The 12,942-nt window shown below is 49.3% G+C and overlaps 2 protein-coding genes across 3 annotated transcripts in view; both read left to right on the plus strand.

Annotated features, from left to right (window-relative positions):
* LOC116512083 overlaps window positions 1-12,942 on the plus strand; it is a 76,464-nt gene that overhangs the window by 41,383 nt on the left and 22,139 nt on the right. Inside the window, 3 exon segments of the mRNA XM_032222358.1 lie at window positions 137-287; window positions 2,214-2,415; window positions 2,649-2,769. Coding sequence (XP_032078249.1) covers window positions 137-287; window positions 2,214-2,415; window positions 2,649-2,769 — 474 coding nt within the window.
* On the plus strand, window positions 1,087-3,343 carry LOC116512781. 2 transcript variants are annotated; one of them, XM_032223437.1, is made up of 4 exons: window positions 1,087-2,010; window positions 2,214-2,415; window positions 2,649-2,769; window positions 3,201-3,343. In XM_032223437.1, exons 1-4 carry the CDS (start codon window positions 1,096-1,098, stop codon window positions 3,232-3,234), a joined length of 1,272 nt encoding a protein of 423 aa, XP_032079328.1. In that variant the 5' UTR covers window positions 1,087-1,095; the 3' UTR covers window positions 3,235-3,343. The 2 variants fall into 2 exon arrangements, with proteins under 2 accessions (XP_032079328.1, XP_032079329.1); XM_032223438.1 differs by lacking the exon at window positions 2,649-2,769.

Genomic DNA, 12,942 nt, shown 5'->3' on the forward strand with positions numbered 1-12,942 from the left:
GAGGTCTGGATAGCTGCTGAAATGGGGCTGCCCTTGAAGAGTCGAGGGGGGGCTGTGTGCTCAGGGTGAACTTGGGGTGACCAGCAGTGGAGGCCAGCAGAACAGCTCTCCTAACGTGACCTCTCTTGCCCCACAGCTGTGGCATTATCCCGAACCCCAGCCCAGGCTCCATCACCACCATCTCCTGCAACGGGCAGCAAGGCCGCTACATCAGTGTCCACTTACCTGGGGAGGACTACTTGACCATCTGTGAACTGGAGGCCTATGGCCCCAAGTAGAGAAGCCACGTGTCAGCCTCCGCTTGCTGCTGCTTCGGCTGCCATTGAAACGGGAAGAGGGGGGGCATGGTATTTGGGAGGGGAATCATAATGTGCTGGAGGAAGATTCTAGACGCTGCCTGACCATCTTACTGCGCATGTGGAGAAAGGGAGTTTCCCGCCAAGGTTAACTGTCCAGCATTCCACCCTGGTGATGACTTTTGAAGTTATCTCCCACCTGACAGTTGGGTACATTATAATTGGACTATGGACTTGGGTGCCAAGGGGAGGGGATTGACCTATACATGATATTATTCGCTTTTGCGCCTAATTAACTAGATTCAGCTTAGCTTTGCTACTGTTCGTTTATAATTAGTAAAAGTACACTTGATTTCAATTAAATGGAGTTGAGTGGTTTCTTTCCTGATTACTAAATGAAGTCGATGCTGACACCACGCCTAGCATGGGGGTGGGGGGTGCTCCCACGAAATGCGAATTTATCTCCAAATAAATGATCTCCTAGGAGGCATTTGTAGCTTTCCTCTGTTTGTTCTTTGGTTAAAAGGGAGACCTTTGTATCTATGGAGGGAATTATTCCCTGATCCTCATCACTCCCCCTCCTTTCAGGTCATCTGATCTATCGATCCCCAGGAATCCCTGTGTGACCACTTTGTCCTTGCGAATGCTGGCTGGGGAATTCTGAGAGTTGAAGTCCGGACATCTTCAAGTGGCCAAGGTTGAGAAACACTGCTCTAAAAGGATGAGAATGAGCAACTGTCTGCAAGGAATATCTTGGCTGAGAAGTGAAATGGCTTCAAAAGAAAGCCAGAAAGTCCAGATGCCTCTTGAAAAAGCCCCTTTGGGACAACCGTGGCCTGGAGGACGCAGAATCTCCATAGACACTTTATCAAAGGGGAGCGATGCGCTCTCTCATTCACTCACTCATAAACCTGCTCCCATCCCACCCACCCCTTTTTGCCCTTTCTCTCCAGAGGCACCTGGACGAAGTGGGAGGAGGTTAAAAAGATGGGACGGGGGTGCAACCATGCAGGGAAGCCTGGTCGGCTTATTATTAACCTTTTCGTTACGGGGGGGGGGCGGGGGCAGCTTCCTGAAAGGCTGGGAAGGGAGAAACCCTGACCCTCACCCCTCCTCTCCTTGCCTGAACATCAAAGCAACGTCCTCTCTCTTCGTGTTTCAGAGGCCGCCCACCCCTCGGAGCGCGGATTGGCAGCCAGGATGCGCGTATAAACGTCCCACGCAGCCAAAGGTCCCTGGGAAAGGATCCCTCCGTCAAACGCCCGGCATGAAGGCGCGGGGTTTAGAGTGCTGGCGGACCAATGGCGGGAGAGGAGCGCCCATGGAGCCGAGAGAGGATGCCCGCGTTGGGCCAGCCGCGATGGAGAGTCCGAGAAGAAGCCCCCAGCCCCACCCACCCCTTGCTGCCGAAGTGCTGGTCAGCGCTCCTCTTGAGGGCCAGCGATGTCCCAGAAGCCTCCGTCCCCTCGGGCAGGGATCCTGCCCCTCCCTGCCGCCAGGGGTATGGGGAGGCGGCAGCTGCATGGGGGGGTGTAGCCAGCGCGAGCCCAAGCGGGGCTTTATAAGGGCCCGTCCCGCCGGGATTGGCAAGTCTCGAGTCCTGGAGGGCACCATGGCGATAGGCACAGCAGCGTTGGGACTCCTCGCTCTCCTGCTCGGCTGCTCCGGCACCTCTGCCGAAGCTCAAAACTCGGGGCGCTTCGCCAGGCCGAAGGTGAGATGCGGAGTGGTGGGCGGAGGGTCCCGGCCTCCCTCGTGGAAAGCCCCCGCTGGCGTGGGCCCACCCAGGGGATCGGGCACGTGGGAGCAGCGGGAGCTTTCAGATCCCCGGAGAAAATGGTTTCAGCGCTGCCAGCCTCTCTACCTCTTGGGCAGCCGGCCTTGGCCAGCGCCGTGACCTGCTTCCCCCCTCTTTAGTGCGTCCTGTCTGGCAACTGGACGAATGACCTGGCCTCCACCGTCCTGTTCGGCAGCGTCAGTAACACCGGGGTCTTCAGCGGCGTCTACCAAACGGCCGTCTCGTCCTCCGCCAACCCCATCCGGCCATCCCCGCTGCGGGGCATCCAGCGCAAGGGGGACAAGCCCACCTTCGGCTTCACCGTCAACTGGAGCTTCTCCGGTAAAGCCGCTCACTACTTGGGGTGGAAGCAAATAGAAGGGGGGAGGGAATCTAGTGGATCTCCCCTTCCTTAGATCTGCCTCTTCCAGATCCTATCACTGAATGCGCCCTCTCCCCGGGAGCTGGAGCTGCCCAAAGACTTTCCCAACCTAAAGCTAGCCTCGGTGAGGTGGGGGGTCTTTGGGGGAAACATACCCCTCCCCAATGGAGCCCCTGGCCGATTCCTCCCTCAGAGTCCGTCACCGTCTTTGCCGGCCAGTGCTTCGTGGCTGAGGACGGGAAGGAGCTGCTGAAGACCGTCTGGTTGCTGCGCGAGACAGCGGCCTCCAAGAAAGACGACTGGGGAGCAACCAAGTAGGGAAACGCAGGGGCTGAACTGCTGTGCCCCCTAACTGGAAGGGCCCCGGGAGTCTCCTTGGGGCGCCCCCTTCTTTTCCTCTCTGCCCTCCCACCCCCCGAAAGCGGCTCTTGAAAGGCTGCCCCAATGGCCCCGTCCTTTCAGGAGACGTTTCAGCACCCAGGGCAGCTCCGGCGGGAGAGGCTGGCATCAGCAGAGCCGTTCCTACCACTCCCCCCAGCTGAGCTTTTGAGGAAGTTCCTCGGGTCCTTCTCACTGGCGAAAGGTTGAAGTGTGGTTTGGCTGGCATCACAGTCAGCTGAGCCCACAGCTGGCAAGACTCTGAAAGTCGTTGGGTGGAAGGAGGGAATATGGATGCTCAGTCTGGCGGGACAGCAATCCTGCCACCATGAATGTTGACATTTTCCTCCCCCCTGCTTCATTGTAGGGTTGGCACCAACACTTTCTACCGCACCAAGTGAGAGGGTGAAGAGAGCCAGGTTCCCGTGGTTTCTGCCTGGGGATGGGGGTGAGCCTTCCTGCCTCACCCATCAGCCACTCTTCTCCAATAAAATGTTTTCCTGAGCAGCATCAGCCTCCCTGGTCTTTCAGAAGCTCCCTGGGTGCCAGGCTTCCCGGAGATCCTGGGTAGGACCCCCCCCCATCTGGAGGGGGTGGGCTCAGAGCCAACTCTGGGGTTTGAAGTCTCTACTTGCCTCTACTATTGCTCTGCCATTTACACAGCCTTTGCCCTTGAGGACTCTTGAGAACCTGCAGGATCCAGACTGTGGGGGCGATATGCTGACTCCGTAAACTGCTTAGAGAGGGCTGAAAGCCCTATGAAGTGGTATATAAGTCTAACTGCTATTGCTAATCCACTGAGGATCTGACCTATTAATTTATTAGCAAACTATTAATGGGTTTTTGCAAATGAGCAATGAATTGGCTTCACCCAGAGCTGATCCAACTCAATTGCTTTGTTAGCTTGACAGAGTCATTGTTAGAACCAGCGGTTAGCTAACACCTATTTCATCACTTACCTGAAGAAGCCAGAGAGGTTAATCACAAACAAACGCTTCAGCCAAAGGAAAGTGGATTTGCAACCATGCAGAAGAATTTTGCAAGTGGGCCTTTAGTGTCACGAGGAAAGGTAACAAAGTGGCATTTCCTTAAGCCTTGGCCAAGAATGTCCTGGCAAAGGCCCAAAAGGAAACAGCTCAACATTAGCATGTCAAAAAACAACCCAGGAAGTGGAGAGCTTATTTTATTTATTTATTAATTTTTATGCCACCCATCTCAATAATGCAGTGACTCTGGGTGGCTTACAGTGTAACACCAGTTTAAAAGTGCTAAAAAGAATTGAAACGAATAAAAACATTAAAAGTTAAAAAGGAAGATAATGGACAGCCTGGGGGTGAGAATGTTCTGTACCCCATCAAACGCCCCCCCCAAAAGTGAATGGCCGAGGCACCATTGGGACAGATGCTGTTCCAAGAACGGATAAAAGCAAAGGGAAAGGGGTGGTTTTTTTTGGCTGTGTCAGTAGTCCAAGGAAGAGGGAGGGGGGGAGCTCCCGGCGCTAACTTTTGCGCTCCTGGGCTTTCTTTGCATAATGGCTGGAGTCCCTGCCGATTCTGCTCCAAGCTGCGGAACATCCAGGCTGATTTCTGTCACAGAAGTTCTACCTCTCCACTCTCGGGGCGGAGGCAGGGAAAGTTTTGCTCTGTGGTTGGTTGCGCCGCCGGATTTAGGCGGCGGGGAGAGAAAGCGGGCGTCTCCCGCCCTCTCTTGCTCACACTTGCCGGTTCCCAGGACAATATAAGCCAGCAGGGAACGAGCGACGGGTGTTGGCTCCCATTCGGATTGGATTGCGCCCACCCGCTCCTGGCAGAGGCTTCACTTGACTGAAGTGGGGAAGCTCATTAACCGGCCGCTTTGGGGGGTTTCGGCTGGCTTTCGGGGCACAGTGGTACAGGGGCAGCGGGCAGAGAAGGCGCCTCTTTTCCTGTTCCTCTTGGTGTTGGTGGGTGAATCTTGGGGAGGGAGGAGGAAAAGTGGCTGCGGAAAGGGATAATGAACTGAGGCGGAGGGGAGTTTTAGTGGGTGTGAGATCATGCTTTTTGCAAGACGGTGGGTGACGGTCTGGAGCCCTCAATAAAGTAGTAAACAATAAACACCCCCCTGCCCCTCCCTCCTCAGCAATGAATTAAAAACATTTATCTTGAGTTTTCACATTTCAGTAAAACGGTAAAAAATGGGTATTTGCAACGGCTCCTTTAAAAGGTTAGTGCATGTAATTATTGTGAACTTTCCAGTTGAAAGATTTTTAGGAGAGGTTGAGGGAATGTTATCTTTTTTGTTCCTGCTGTGTTTTGGGGAATGTCTCCCCCAGTATGGAATACTCTCGCAATACTTTTGTGCACAACATGCAAAATACTAATTACTATCAATTACTTAAATGTCTCTAAAAAGCATAATCACTTACCCTATTTATTTGCCAAATGCAAATAGTTGCAAGATATACTGAGTGTCAAGAAAAATATTGAAATTAGGAGATACAAGCAACAATAATAGCTTTAGAATAATTGGTCATCCTCTGCTGAACCTAGCAGATATAAATATGAATTATTATTCATAAATACTAGGAAAATGTCCCTTCATGAAAAATTACTTTTTCAGTTAACTCTGCCTGGCATTAGTTGGGGGAACAGAAATATTAGTTGGCCAATTCTAAAAGAGAGCACAACAAAGAACTTAAAAGATTTTTAAGAGAACTGGGTTTTTCATTTATATTTTATGTATGAACAGAATTAAAACAAATTGCAGATACCAATCAAAAATAAAAAAGGATGAAATAATGCTCATTTTTAAAAACTCAATGAAAATAAAAACAATATACCAAGAAGGTGGCATACTGGTTGTGATTTGATCTCTTCGGGGGATCCCGGGGATCCCCTATACAAGTATTTTAATATTGCAGACTTGCAGTATTATAAGTCATACTGATATTATAGAACACTTTTAATTAAGCCAGTCCCTTGAATAAACATAACTTTGAGTTTCAAATAATTTCGTTGTTGTCTTAGGTGACATAAGTGAAAAAAATTCAGGTGCTCAGGCATGAAAATGTAACGCTCAAACACTATACTTTTCTGCTCACACTGAAAAAAAATTAGAGGGAACATTGGTCGACGGGGCGGCTACTGGGAGCGGCCGCGCCTCTCACCCAACCGCCGGTGCTGGGAACATGGGCGGGCTCCCCAACTGCCGCGGCACTGGAACGATCTTAACCAAGGCCCAGAAGATGGATTGGGACAGAGGGAGGGAAGGGGAAGGATATACAATTGTAAAATTTATTAAAACTCTTTAATGAGAAAAAACTATTGGAAGATGCTCTCCTGTCTCTCCTGGTCCTTCTCTTCCCTAGACTAGCCAGGCCCAGTTCCTGCAACTGTTCATCGTAGGCTTTAGCCTCCAGTCCCATCATCATCATCCTGGTTGCTCTTCTCTGCCCTCTTTCCAGAGTCTCCACATCTTCTTTATGGTGTGGTGACCAAAACTGGATGCAGAACTCCAGGTGTGGCCTTACTAAGGCTTTATAGAGAGTCCTTCAGTCCTTCCTGTGGACAACTGTTTCCCCAGCCTTAATGGCAACTTTCCCAAGATTGGTATAAGATGGGTGGCTATATAAATGTTTTAAATAAATACAGAAAACTCCAGAGAACAAACATTTCTATGATGACACATTGACCAGTCTTGCAGGTGCCACACAATACCGTTGATGCCACAGAGAGGCATCAAATCTTGCAATTGTGCACACACAGGCCCTGAGCTCACCTGTCCTGGACAGGTGCCCACAAATGGAAAAAAATTGTTGAGGAACCTCAGAAATGGACCTGTTCCTTTATTCCCTCATCTCCTCTAAAATAGTCACCTCTCTTGGCCTCTGGGCCTTCCTTCTTTCCTTCCTTTCTCCCTCCCTCCCTCCCCCATATTCTGCCAGTCTCTCATAGGAATGGGTGTGTGTGTGTTTGTGTGTCAAGGATCCAGGCAGCTCAAGGCCCAGGGACCAAGGCAGTGATGGTTTTCTCTTTCCTTCGCTACCAGTTCGGAACTGGGAGCTCGTGTGGGGCGCTTCTGTGCATGCACAGAGCATCCATGATGACATCTGAGCTGGTGGGCGGAGCCTCCCGCTGCTGCTACCGGTTTGCCTGAACGGGGTCGAACCGGCAGAATGACATTTCTGGACCGACGCAAGGGCAGTGGAGAGCCAAGGATGCCTGGAGGATTGCAGGGGGTCTCTGGGGTGGGCAGGGCCTCTCTCTCTGTCTCTCTCAACCTCTTTCTCTTTGTCTCTCTTCTCTTTCTCCTTCTTTTCCATTCTTCCTTCACTTTCTCCCTCCTTCTCCCTTCTCTCTCCTCTTTGTCTCTTTCTGTCTCTCTCATCCTCCTTCTCTTTCTCTCTCCTTCTGTCACTTTCTCTCCTCCTTTCTCTCTCCTCTTTGTCTCTTTCTGTCTCTCTCACCCTCTTTCCCTTTGTCTATCTTTGTCTCTCCTTCTTTCCCACTCTTCTGTCACTTTCTCTCTCCTTCTCTGTCTCTTTCTGTCTCTCTTCCCTCTTTTTTCTTCCTCTCTTCCTCTCTCCCACTCTTTTTTCACTTTCTCTCTACTGCCCAACCTGTCCCCATACTTATCTTCGACTGATCATGTTTGCAATTATTTACCTTTTCTAAATAGGCGCAGTTCCCTTACCAGATCCCTCGCTCACTCAAACACACACACACACACACACTCACGCACAAAACCATTTTTCCCCATTCCAATTCAGATCCTACAAATCAATTGCTCTGTGAAACATCTGTGAAAAAAATTCAGGTGCTCAGGCATGAAAATGTGCCACTCAAACGCCATACTTTTCCGCACACACTGAAAAAAACCTAGAGGGAACATTGGTTCAGATGTGGGGCTTCCTCCTTTTCCACAGAGGAGCTGGGGGACTGAGCTTCTCCAGCAGCCTCCACAGTCCATCAAGTGGAGTCCTTGGTTCTTCCTGAGCTTCACTGTCTCCATGCAGACACTGTAGAGAGTCTCCGTCCTCCAGGTCATGGCTGTCCAAAGGAGCTTTTTCAGGGGGCAACTGGACTTCCTTGGTGTTTTTTTTTTGCTTTGAAGATGTTTTGCTACTCATCCCAGAAGCTTCTTCAGCCCTGACTGGAAGGTGGGGAATGGAAGGATTTATGCTCCTTGCAGACAGCTGGATGTTTGCATCCTTTTAGAGAGTCCTGGAGGTTTATCTATGTCCTGAGGGTCACCTGAGTGGTGCTCCTGGTTCCTTTAATCTGCAGTTTTTCCTCTGGAAGTCCAGTTGCCTCTGAAAAACCACTTTGGGACAACCATGACCTGGATGACTGAGAATCTTGATAGACTTATAGCTATGCAATCTGGGATGGACACCCTTTGAATGTTGTGGGAGTAGGAATGGATTTCCAGAGAAAAATTGCAGAGTACAGGAACCATTTGCACCACTCAGATATCCCAGTTGTAGAGGGCTGAAGCATACAGTTTATTCCTATTGCTGTTCCAGAAGACGCCAGAGTCGAAGAAAAAGAACTGGAAAAAAAATCACGAAATATTGTGATCTGGCCATTGCAACTACATGGCTATGGATAAAACATGTAACAGTGATACACATTGTCATTGGGGCACTTGGTACCATGTTCAAGAATGTTAGAAAACACATAAAGAAATTGCAGCTTCCTGCAATAGCACCAGTGGAAAACTGCAAAAAGCTGCACTACTAGGCACATTATAGATTTTAAGAAGATGCTTAGTTGATACCTAAGACCCTGGCAGCAACCCTTTTCAACCATTATTTGTGACACATCATTAAATGTTCAGTTGACTGAGTTTCATGTTTAATGAATAAAAGAAATAATAACAAATCTCTCAAAATGTGCCAAACAAGAAAAAGGTCAAGGTTTTTCATTTATCTTTTTCAGTGGTATTGTGCTAGACTGGGCTTTTATAATCTCATTTTTCAGAATTTTCCCAAACTTCTTGTGTTGTTTTCCCCTTTAAGATTCAAAGGGATTTCCACCTTGATGCTTCCTAAGCTCCCTCTAAGTTTAAGTTTAAGTTTAATAAATTTATATGCCGCCCAATCCCGAAGGACTCCGGGCGGCTTACATAAAAGACAATTTAAAAAGTACTAAAAAGTTTTAAACATAAAAGACAAAGCAGGTTAAAACACAACACTCACTCAACTGTAGTGGGGCTGGACATCATTCAATAGGTCAACAGCCCCAGGCCTGCCGGAAAAAGCCAGGTCTTAATAGACTTTTTGAAGGCCGTGAGAGTGGGGAGGGTCCGTTATTGAAATCAGCTCTTGTAAAATCTAAAACACTATCCTGACTTTGTTTTATTGCTTCTGTCTGCATTGTGTGCAAGGTTAGGAGACAAACATAACCACCAAGCTTTGGGATGGGCCATCAGATGGAAACCATCAGTTAAATTATGAAGGGTCCCACAAGGGAATCCGGTTCCACCACAAAACCGCGTTCGACTAAACCGCGTTCGACTAAACCGCGTTCGACTAAACCGCGCTCGACGAAACCGCGTAGCTGACGTCATCAACAGCGCAACAAAAGTGCGGAGACAGAAGTACGCTGTAAACGCTAAACCTAAAATTAACCCCTAAACCTAAACCTAACCCCTGGAAGTAAGGAGAAATTTTCTGACAGGGAGAACAATGAACCCATGGAACAGAAGTTGCCTTCGGAAGTTGTGGGAGCTTCATCACTGGAGGCTTTCAAGGAGAGACTAGACATCTGCCATTTGTCAGAAATGGTGCAGGGTCTCCTGCTTGGGTAAGGGGGGTTGAACTAGATGACCTTCAAGATCCCTTCCAACTCTGTTATTCTGTAAAGGGTATTGCTGGCACTCATCAGGCCAGACTTGGCTGAATGGAAAGCCCAGGTGATCAGAGGTGGGAGTAGTTCTTACTATCCTCTTACCCGTCCAGGTACATAGCAGTACATTCATCGTACAAACCAGGAGTCTCCTGTCCCCGGAAAGCAGTTGTCCTTCACTTATATGGCATTTTGGAAGCTCCTCTTGGGGGCCATCAAGTCCAGCTTCCTGTTCAGTTGATTGTCTTCAAAAGACGGCTTTCTGGTTACTTTTCAAACACTTCAATGAACAAGAACTCAACATTTTCCTTGGTAAAGCACTTCATTGTTATTTATTGCCAGGAAGATTTTTTTTTAAACTTTAATTTGGAAATATTCTCTTCTCATGTTCTAGGGAGATTGGGGGCAAGCGATCAGGTTCTCTCCAGCACCTGCAAACAGCTCACTTGTGTTGACTTTGGAGGTGTGGAGTATGCGTGGGTTTTCCTCTCAAGAAGTTGCTTAACACACGGAAGGAATCCTGTGGAATGTGGAGTGTGTAACATGGCCTTCGCTCACTGTCAACACTGAGGAACAATGGGAAAACCACTTGTGGGGGACCTGAAACCTGGTCTGGATTGGGTCCCTGGTCTCCAGCACAAGCGCTGCCCCTTCCCACTGGCTGGCAGCGCTCTCTGGAGGAGTTGCCCCAGGAAAAGAGCCCTCTGCAGAACAATTTCCCTATTCTGGAGAAATTGCGGCTTGAAGAGAAGCAACCTTGAAACCTCACCTCCATTTGGTTGGCCAAGTGAGAGACTCCAGGTGAATAGAACGAGCGGGAAGACACCTTGGAGGTCTTCTAGTCCAGCCCCCTCCTCAAGCAGGAGAACCCATACCATTTTAGATGTGTGACTATCTAGACCCTTCTTTAAAACACGTTGGAGTGTTGGAGGGCCCACGGTTTCTGGAGGCCAACTGTTCCACTGCCAAAGACACAGGCCTTCTCACCTTTGAACAACTCACCTGAAGGGACATATATAGGATGGAGTAGAGCAGGTGAGGAAAGAGGCAGAGGAGCAATTCCAGGAATCCTCCTCTGGAGAATGGCAGAACCTTGAAAGTGCCTCCAACCTTCCTCTGGGTCTCCATGGCCAGTCCTGGTGCTCAGGTGTGTGGAGTAGAGGAAGCCACCTCCTCCTGGTCCCTACGTGGCCCTGCCACGCCTTTCCTGATCTCTCCCCTCCTCGCTTGCAGGATGAAACTCATCGTCTGGGGGGCTCTGGGGGCCGTGACCCTCCTGGCAGGCCCTGCAGCAGCGCAGATTTGCAGAACCCCACCAGAAGGTCAGAACTACCAGAAGACCCATGTGTGGGGATACAGGCGCAGTCTTGGCCATCTCAATAACCCAGTGGTCTCCTCCTCCAAATTTTACATAGGTCACATTATCTAAAATGGGAATCCACAGCTACGTGTGTGGATGATTTTGGGGTTCTGTTGAGTATTAGGTGCCAACTTTGGCCCTGACTTTATTGGTGTGGAGATTCCTCCTCGCTCCCCCAAAAGACAGAGGAAAGTGCTGATGTTGGGCTGATGCCAGCCACTCACCTGACTCAATCGTGGTCTCAGTTACTTTGGGGTCTGTCTGCGTGAACTCCACCTGATGGGTTACGTTCTGCTAACACGCATGTCGCCAGTCTAGAACACGGGTTCCGTCAGGACTGCAGTTGAGCACCTGATATGAGGCCACCTGGCTGTGGCAGGTATTTTTCTCTGCTTGGATTTGGTACATGGCCTTCTGGCCACTTCACCATGAAAAAAATGCTCTCGAATGGGAAAGATGCTTCCAAAGGGTTTTTGGGACTTGGAACCAAAAAAATAAATCCCAAGAGGGAAACAGCAAAGAGGATGGACTCAATCCTTCCCTTAGAGAAACTGAGGCACAAGGGAGCAAAATTAGGCGTTTTCCTTGATAGAACAATCAAAGTATTTTTTTAAAAAAACCCCACACCCCTATAGTTTTCCCTCAGGCCAACCCTCTGCTGAGCATCTGTTTGCTGCAATACTGTGTTATGCAGAGGGTTTGGAAGGCCTGCAAAGGGCTCCAGGGGGCTGGGGAGGGCAAAAAATGAGTGAAAAATAGGCCCTTTTCCCCTTGTTTATTGGGGGCCCCAGCCCCGAGGAGCACTCTACAAGCCTCCTAAAGGCTATGCATGCCCTTTTTCAAAAAAACAAAACACAGGCCCGTTTTCACGAAAAACGGGCCATTTTTGGGAGGTCCACAGAGTGCAAAAACTTTTTTTTAATTTGCTTCTTCAAAATCTTGGTGCTTCTTATACGCCAGAAGAGACTGTAATCACTTCTTACATAATACCACCTTTCAGGATCCAGAGGAAGCAATCTGATCCTTTCAGCTACCAGAAATTGTGTTGACTTTGGAGGTGTGAGCATGGGTGGTTCTTGCAAAAAACAACATGCATGTTGCTCTTGGCTCACAGACAATGATGAGGTTCTGATGTGCAAACCAGTTGGCATCTGGCCAGGAAGAATATTATGTCCCTGTCCAGAAGAATCCCTGAACACGTGGAAAGAGGAGGGGGGGGATCCTGTAGAACGAGGGTTGTGTAACGTGTCCTCTCCCCCCACTGCCAACACCCAGGAAGTAGGGGGGAAACCCAGTCTTGATTGGGCCCCTGGTTTTCAGCAGGAGCTCTGCTGCTTTCCACTGGCTGGTTGAAGGAAGGGAGTGAAAAATATCTGCTACAGAAGAAGTTCAACGTTTTGCAGAAATCGCAGTTTGAAGAGGAGCGGCTGTGAAAATTCACCTGGTTGGTGACAGACTCCAGGTGAGTTTTAAGAAAGTCTATGGAGACAATGCCTAAGACCAGAACCTTCTTCCTGGTCTCCTATGAACAGGGAGAACCCACTTTGATGGACATTGCTAGAGCAGAGCTTGTCCCAGGGACTTTCAAGCTCTGAGGGTGGCATCTTCTGAAAATGATGGGGTCAGGGGGGATCAAAGGACCTTGAGGGTCCTCTCCTGGAAGGGCCCAATTCTTGAGGATCCTGGGTCCTGCAGGAGACCAGAATCTGTTGGAGAACGTTGCTCCTCACCCTTGGGTCTTCAACAGACGCAATAACCACGTGGAGAAGGAGATGGGATTGGAGAAGAGAATTATGGAGAAAATAATGAATAGTTGGCTGAGTTGACGCAGCCATGGTTTTCTTAAAATAAAAACCTTGAGTATGATTTGGTCTGCTTGTAAAACTAAGCAAACTGCCCCCCTTGTGAAATTCAGTGTTGGC

The sequence above is a fragment of the Thamnophis elegans genome, chromosome 8, assembly GCF_009769535.1.
Source record: "Thamnophis elegans isolate rThaEle1 chromosome 8, rThaEle1.pri, whole genome shotgun sequence".
Classification (NCBI taxonomy): Eukaryota; Metazoa; Chordata; class Lepidosauria; order Squamata; family Colubridae; genus Thamnophis; species Thamnophis elegans.

Excerpts from the sequence above, each read along its gene's own strand:
- LOC116512781 (XM_032223437.1), top strand. The coding sequence starts at position 1,096 with ATGCCTCTTGAAAAAGCCCCTTTGGGACAACCGTGGCCTGGAGGACGC. Across the intron at positions 2,011-2,213 it reads GGCGCTTCGCCAGGCCGAAG|TGCGTCCTGTCTGGCAACTG; the intron begins GTGAGATGCGGA and ends CCCCCTCTTTAG. Across the intron at positions 2,416-2,648 it reads CGTCAACTGGAGCTTCTCCG|AGTCCGTCACCGTCTTTGCC; the intron begins GTAAAGCCGCTC and ends TTCCTCCCTCAG.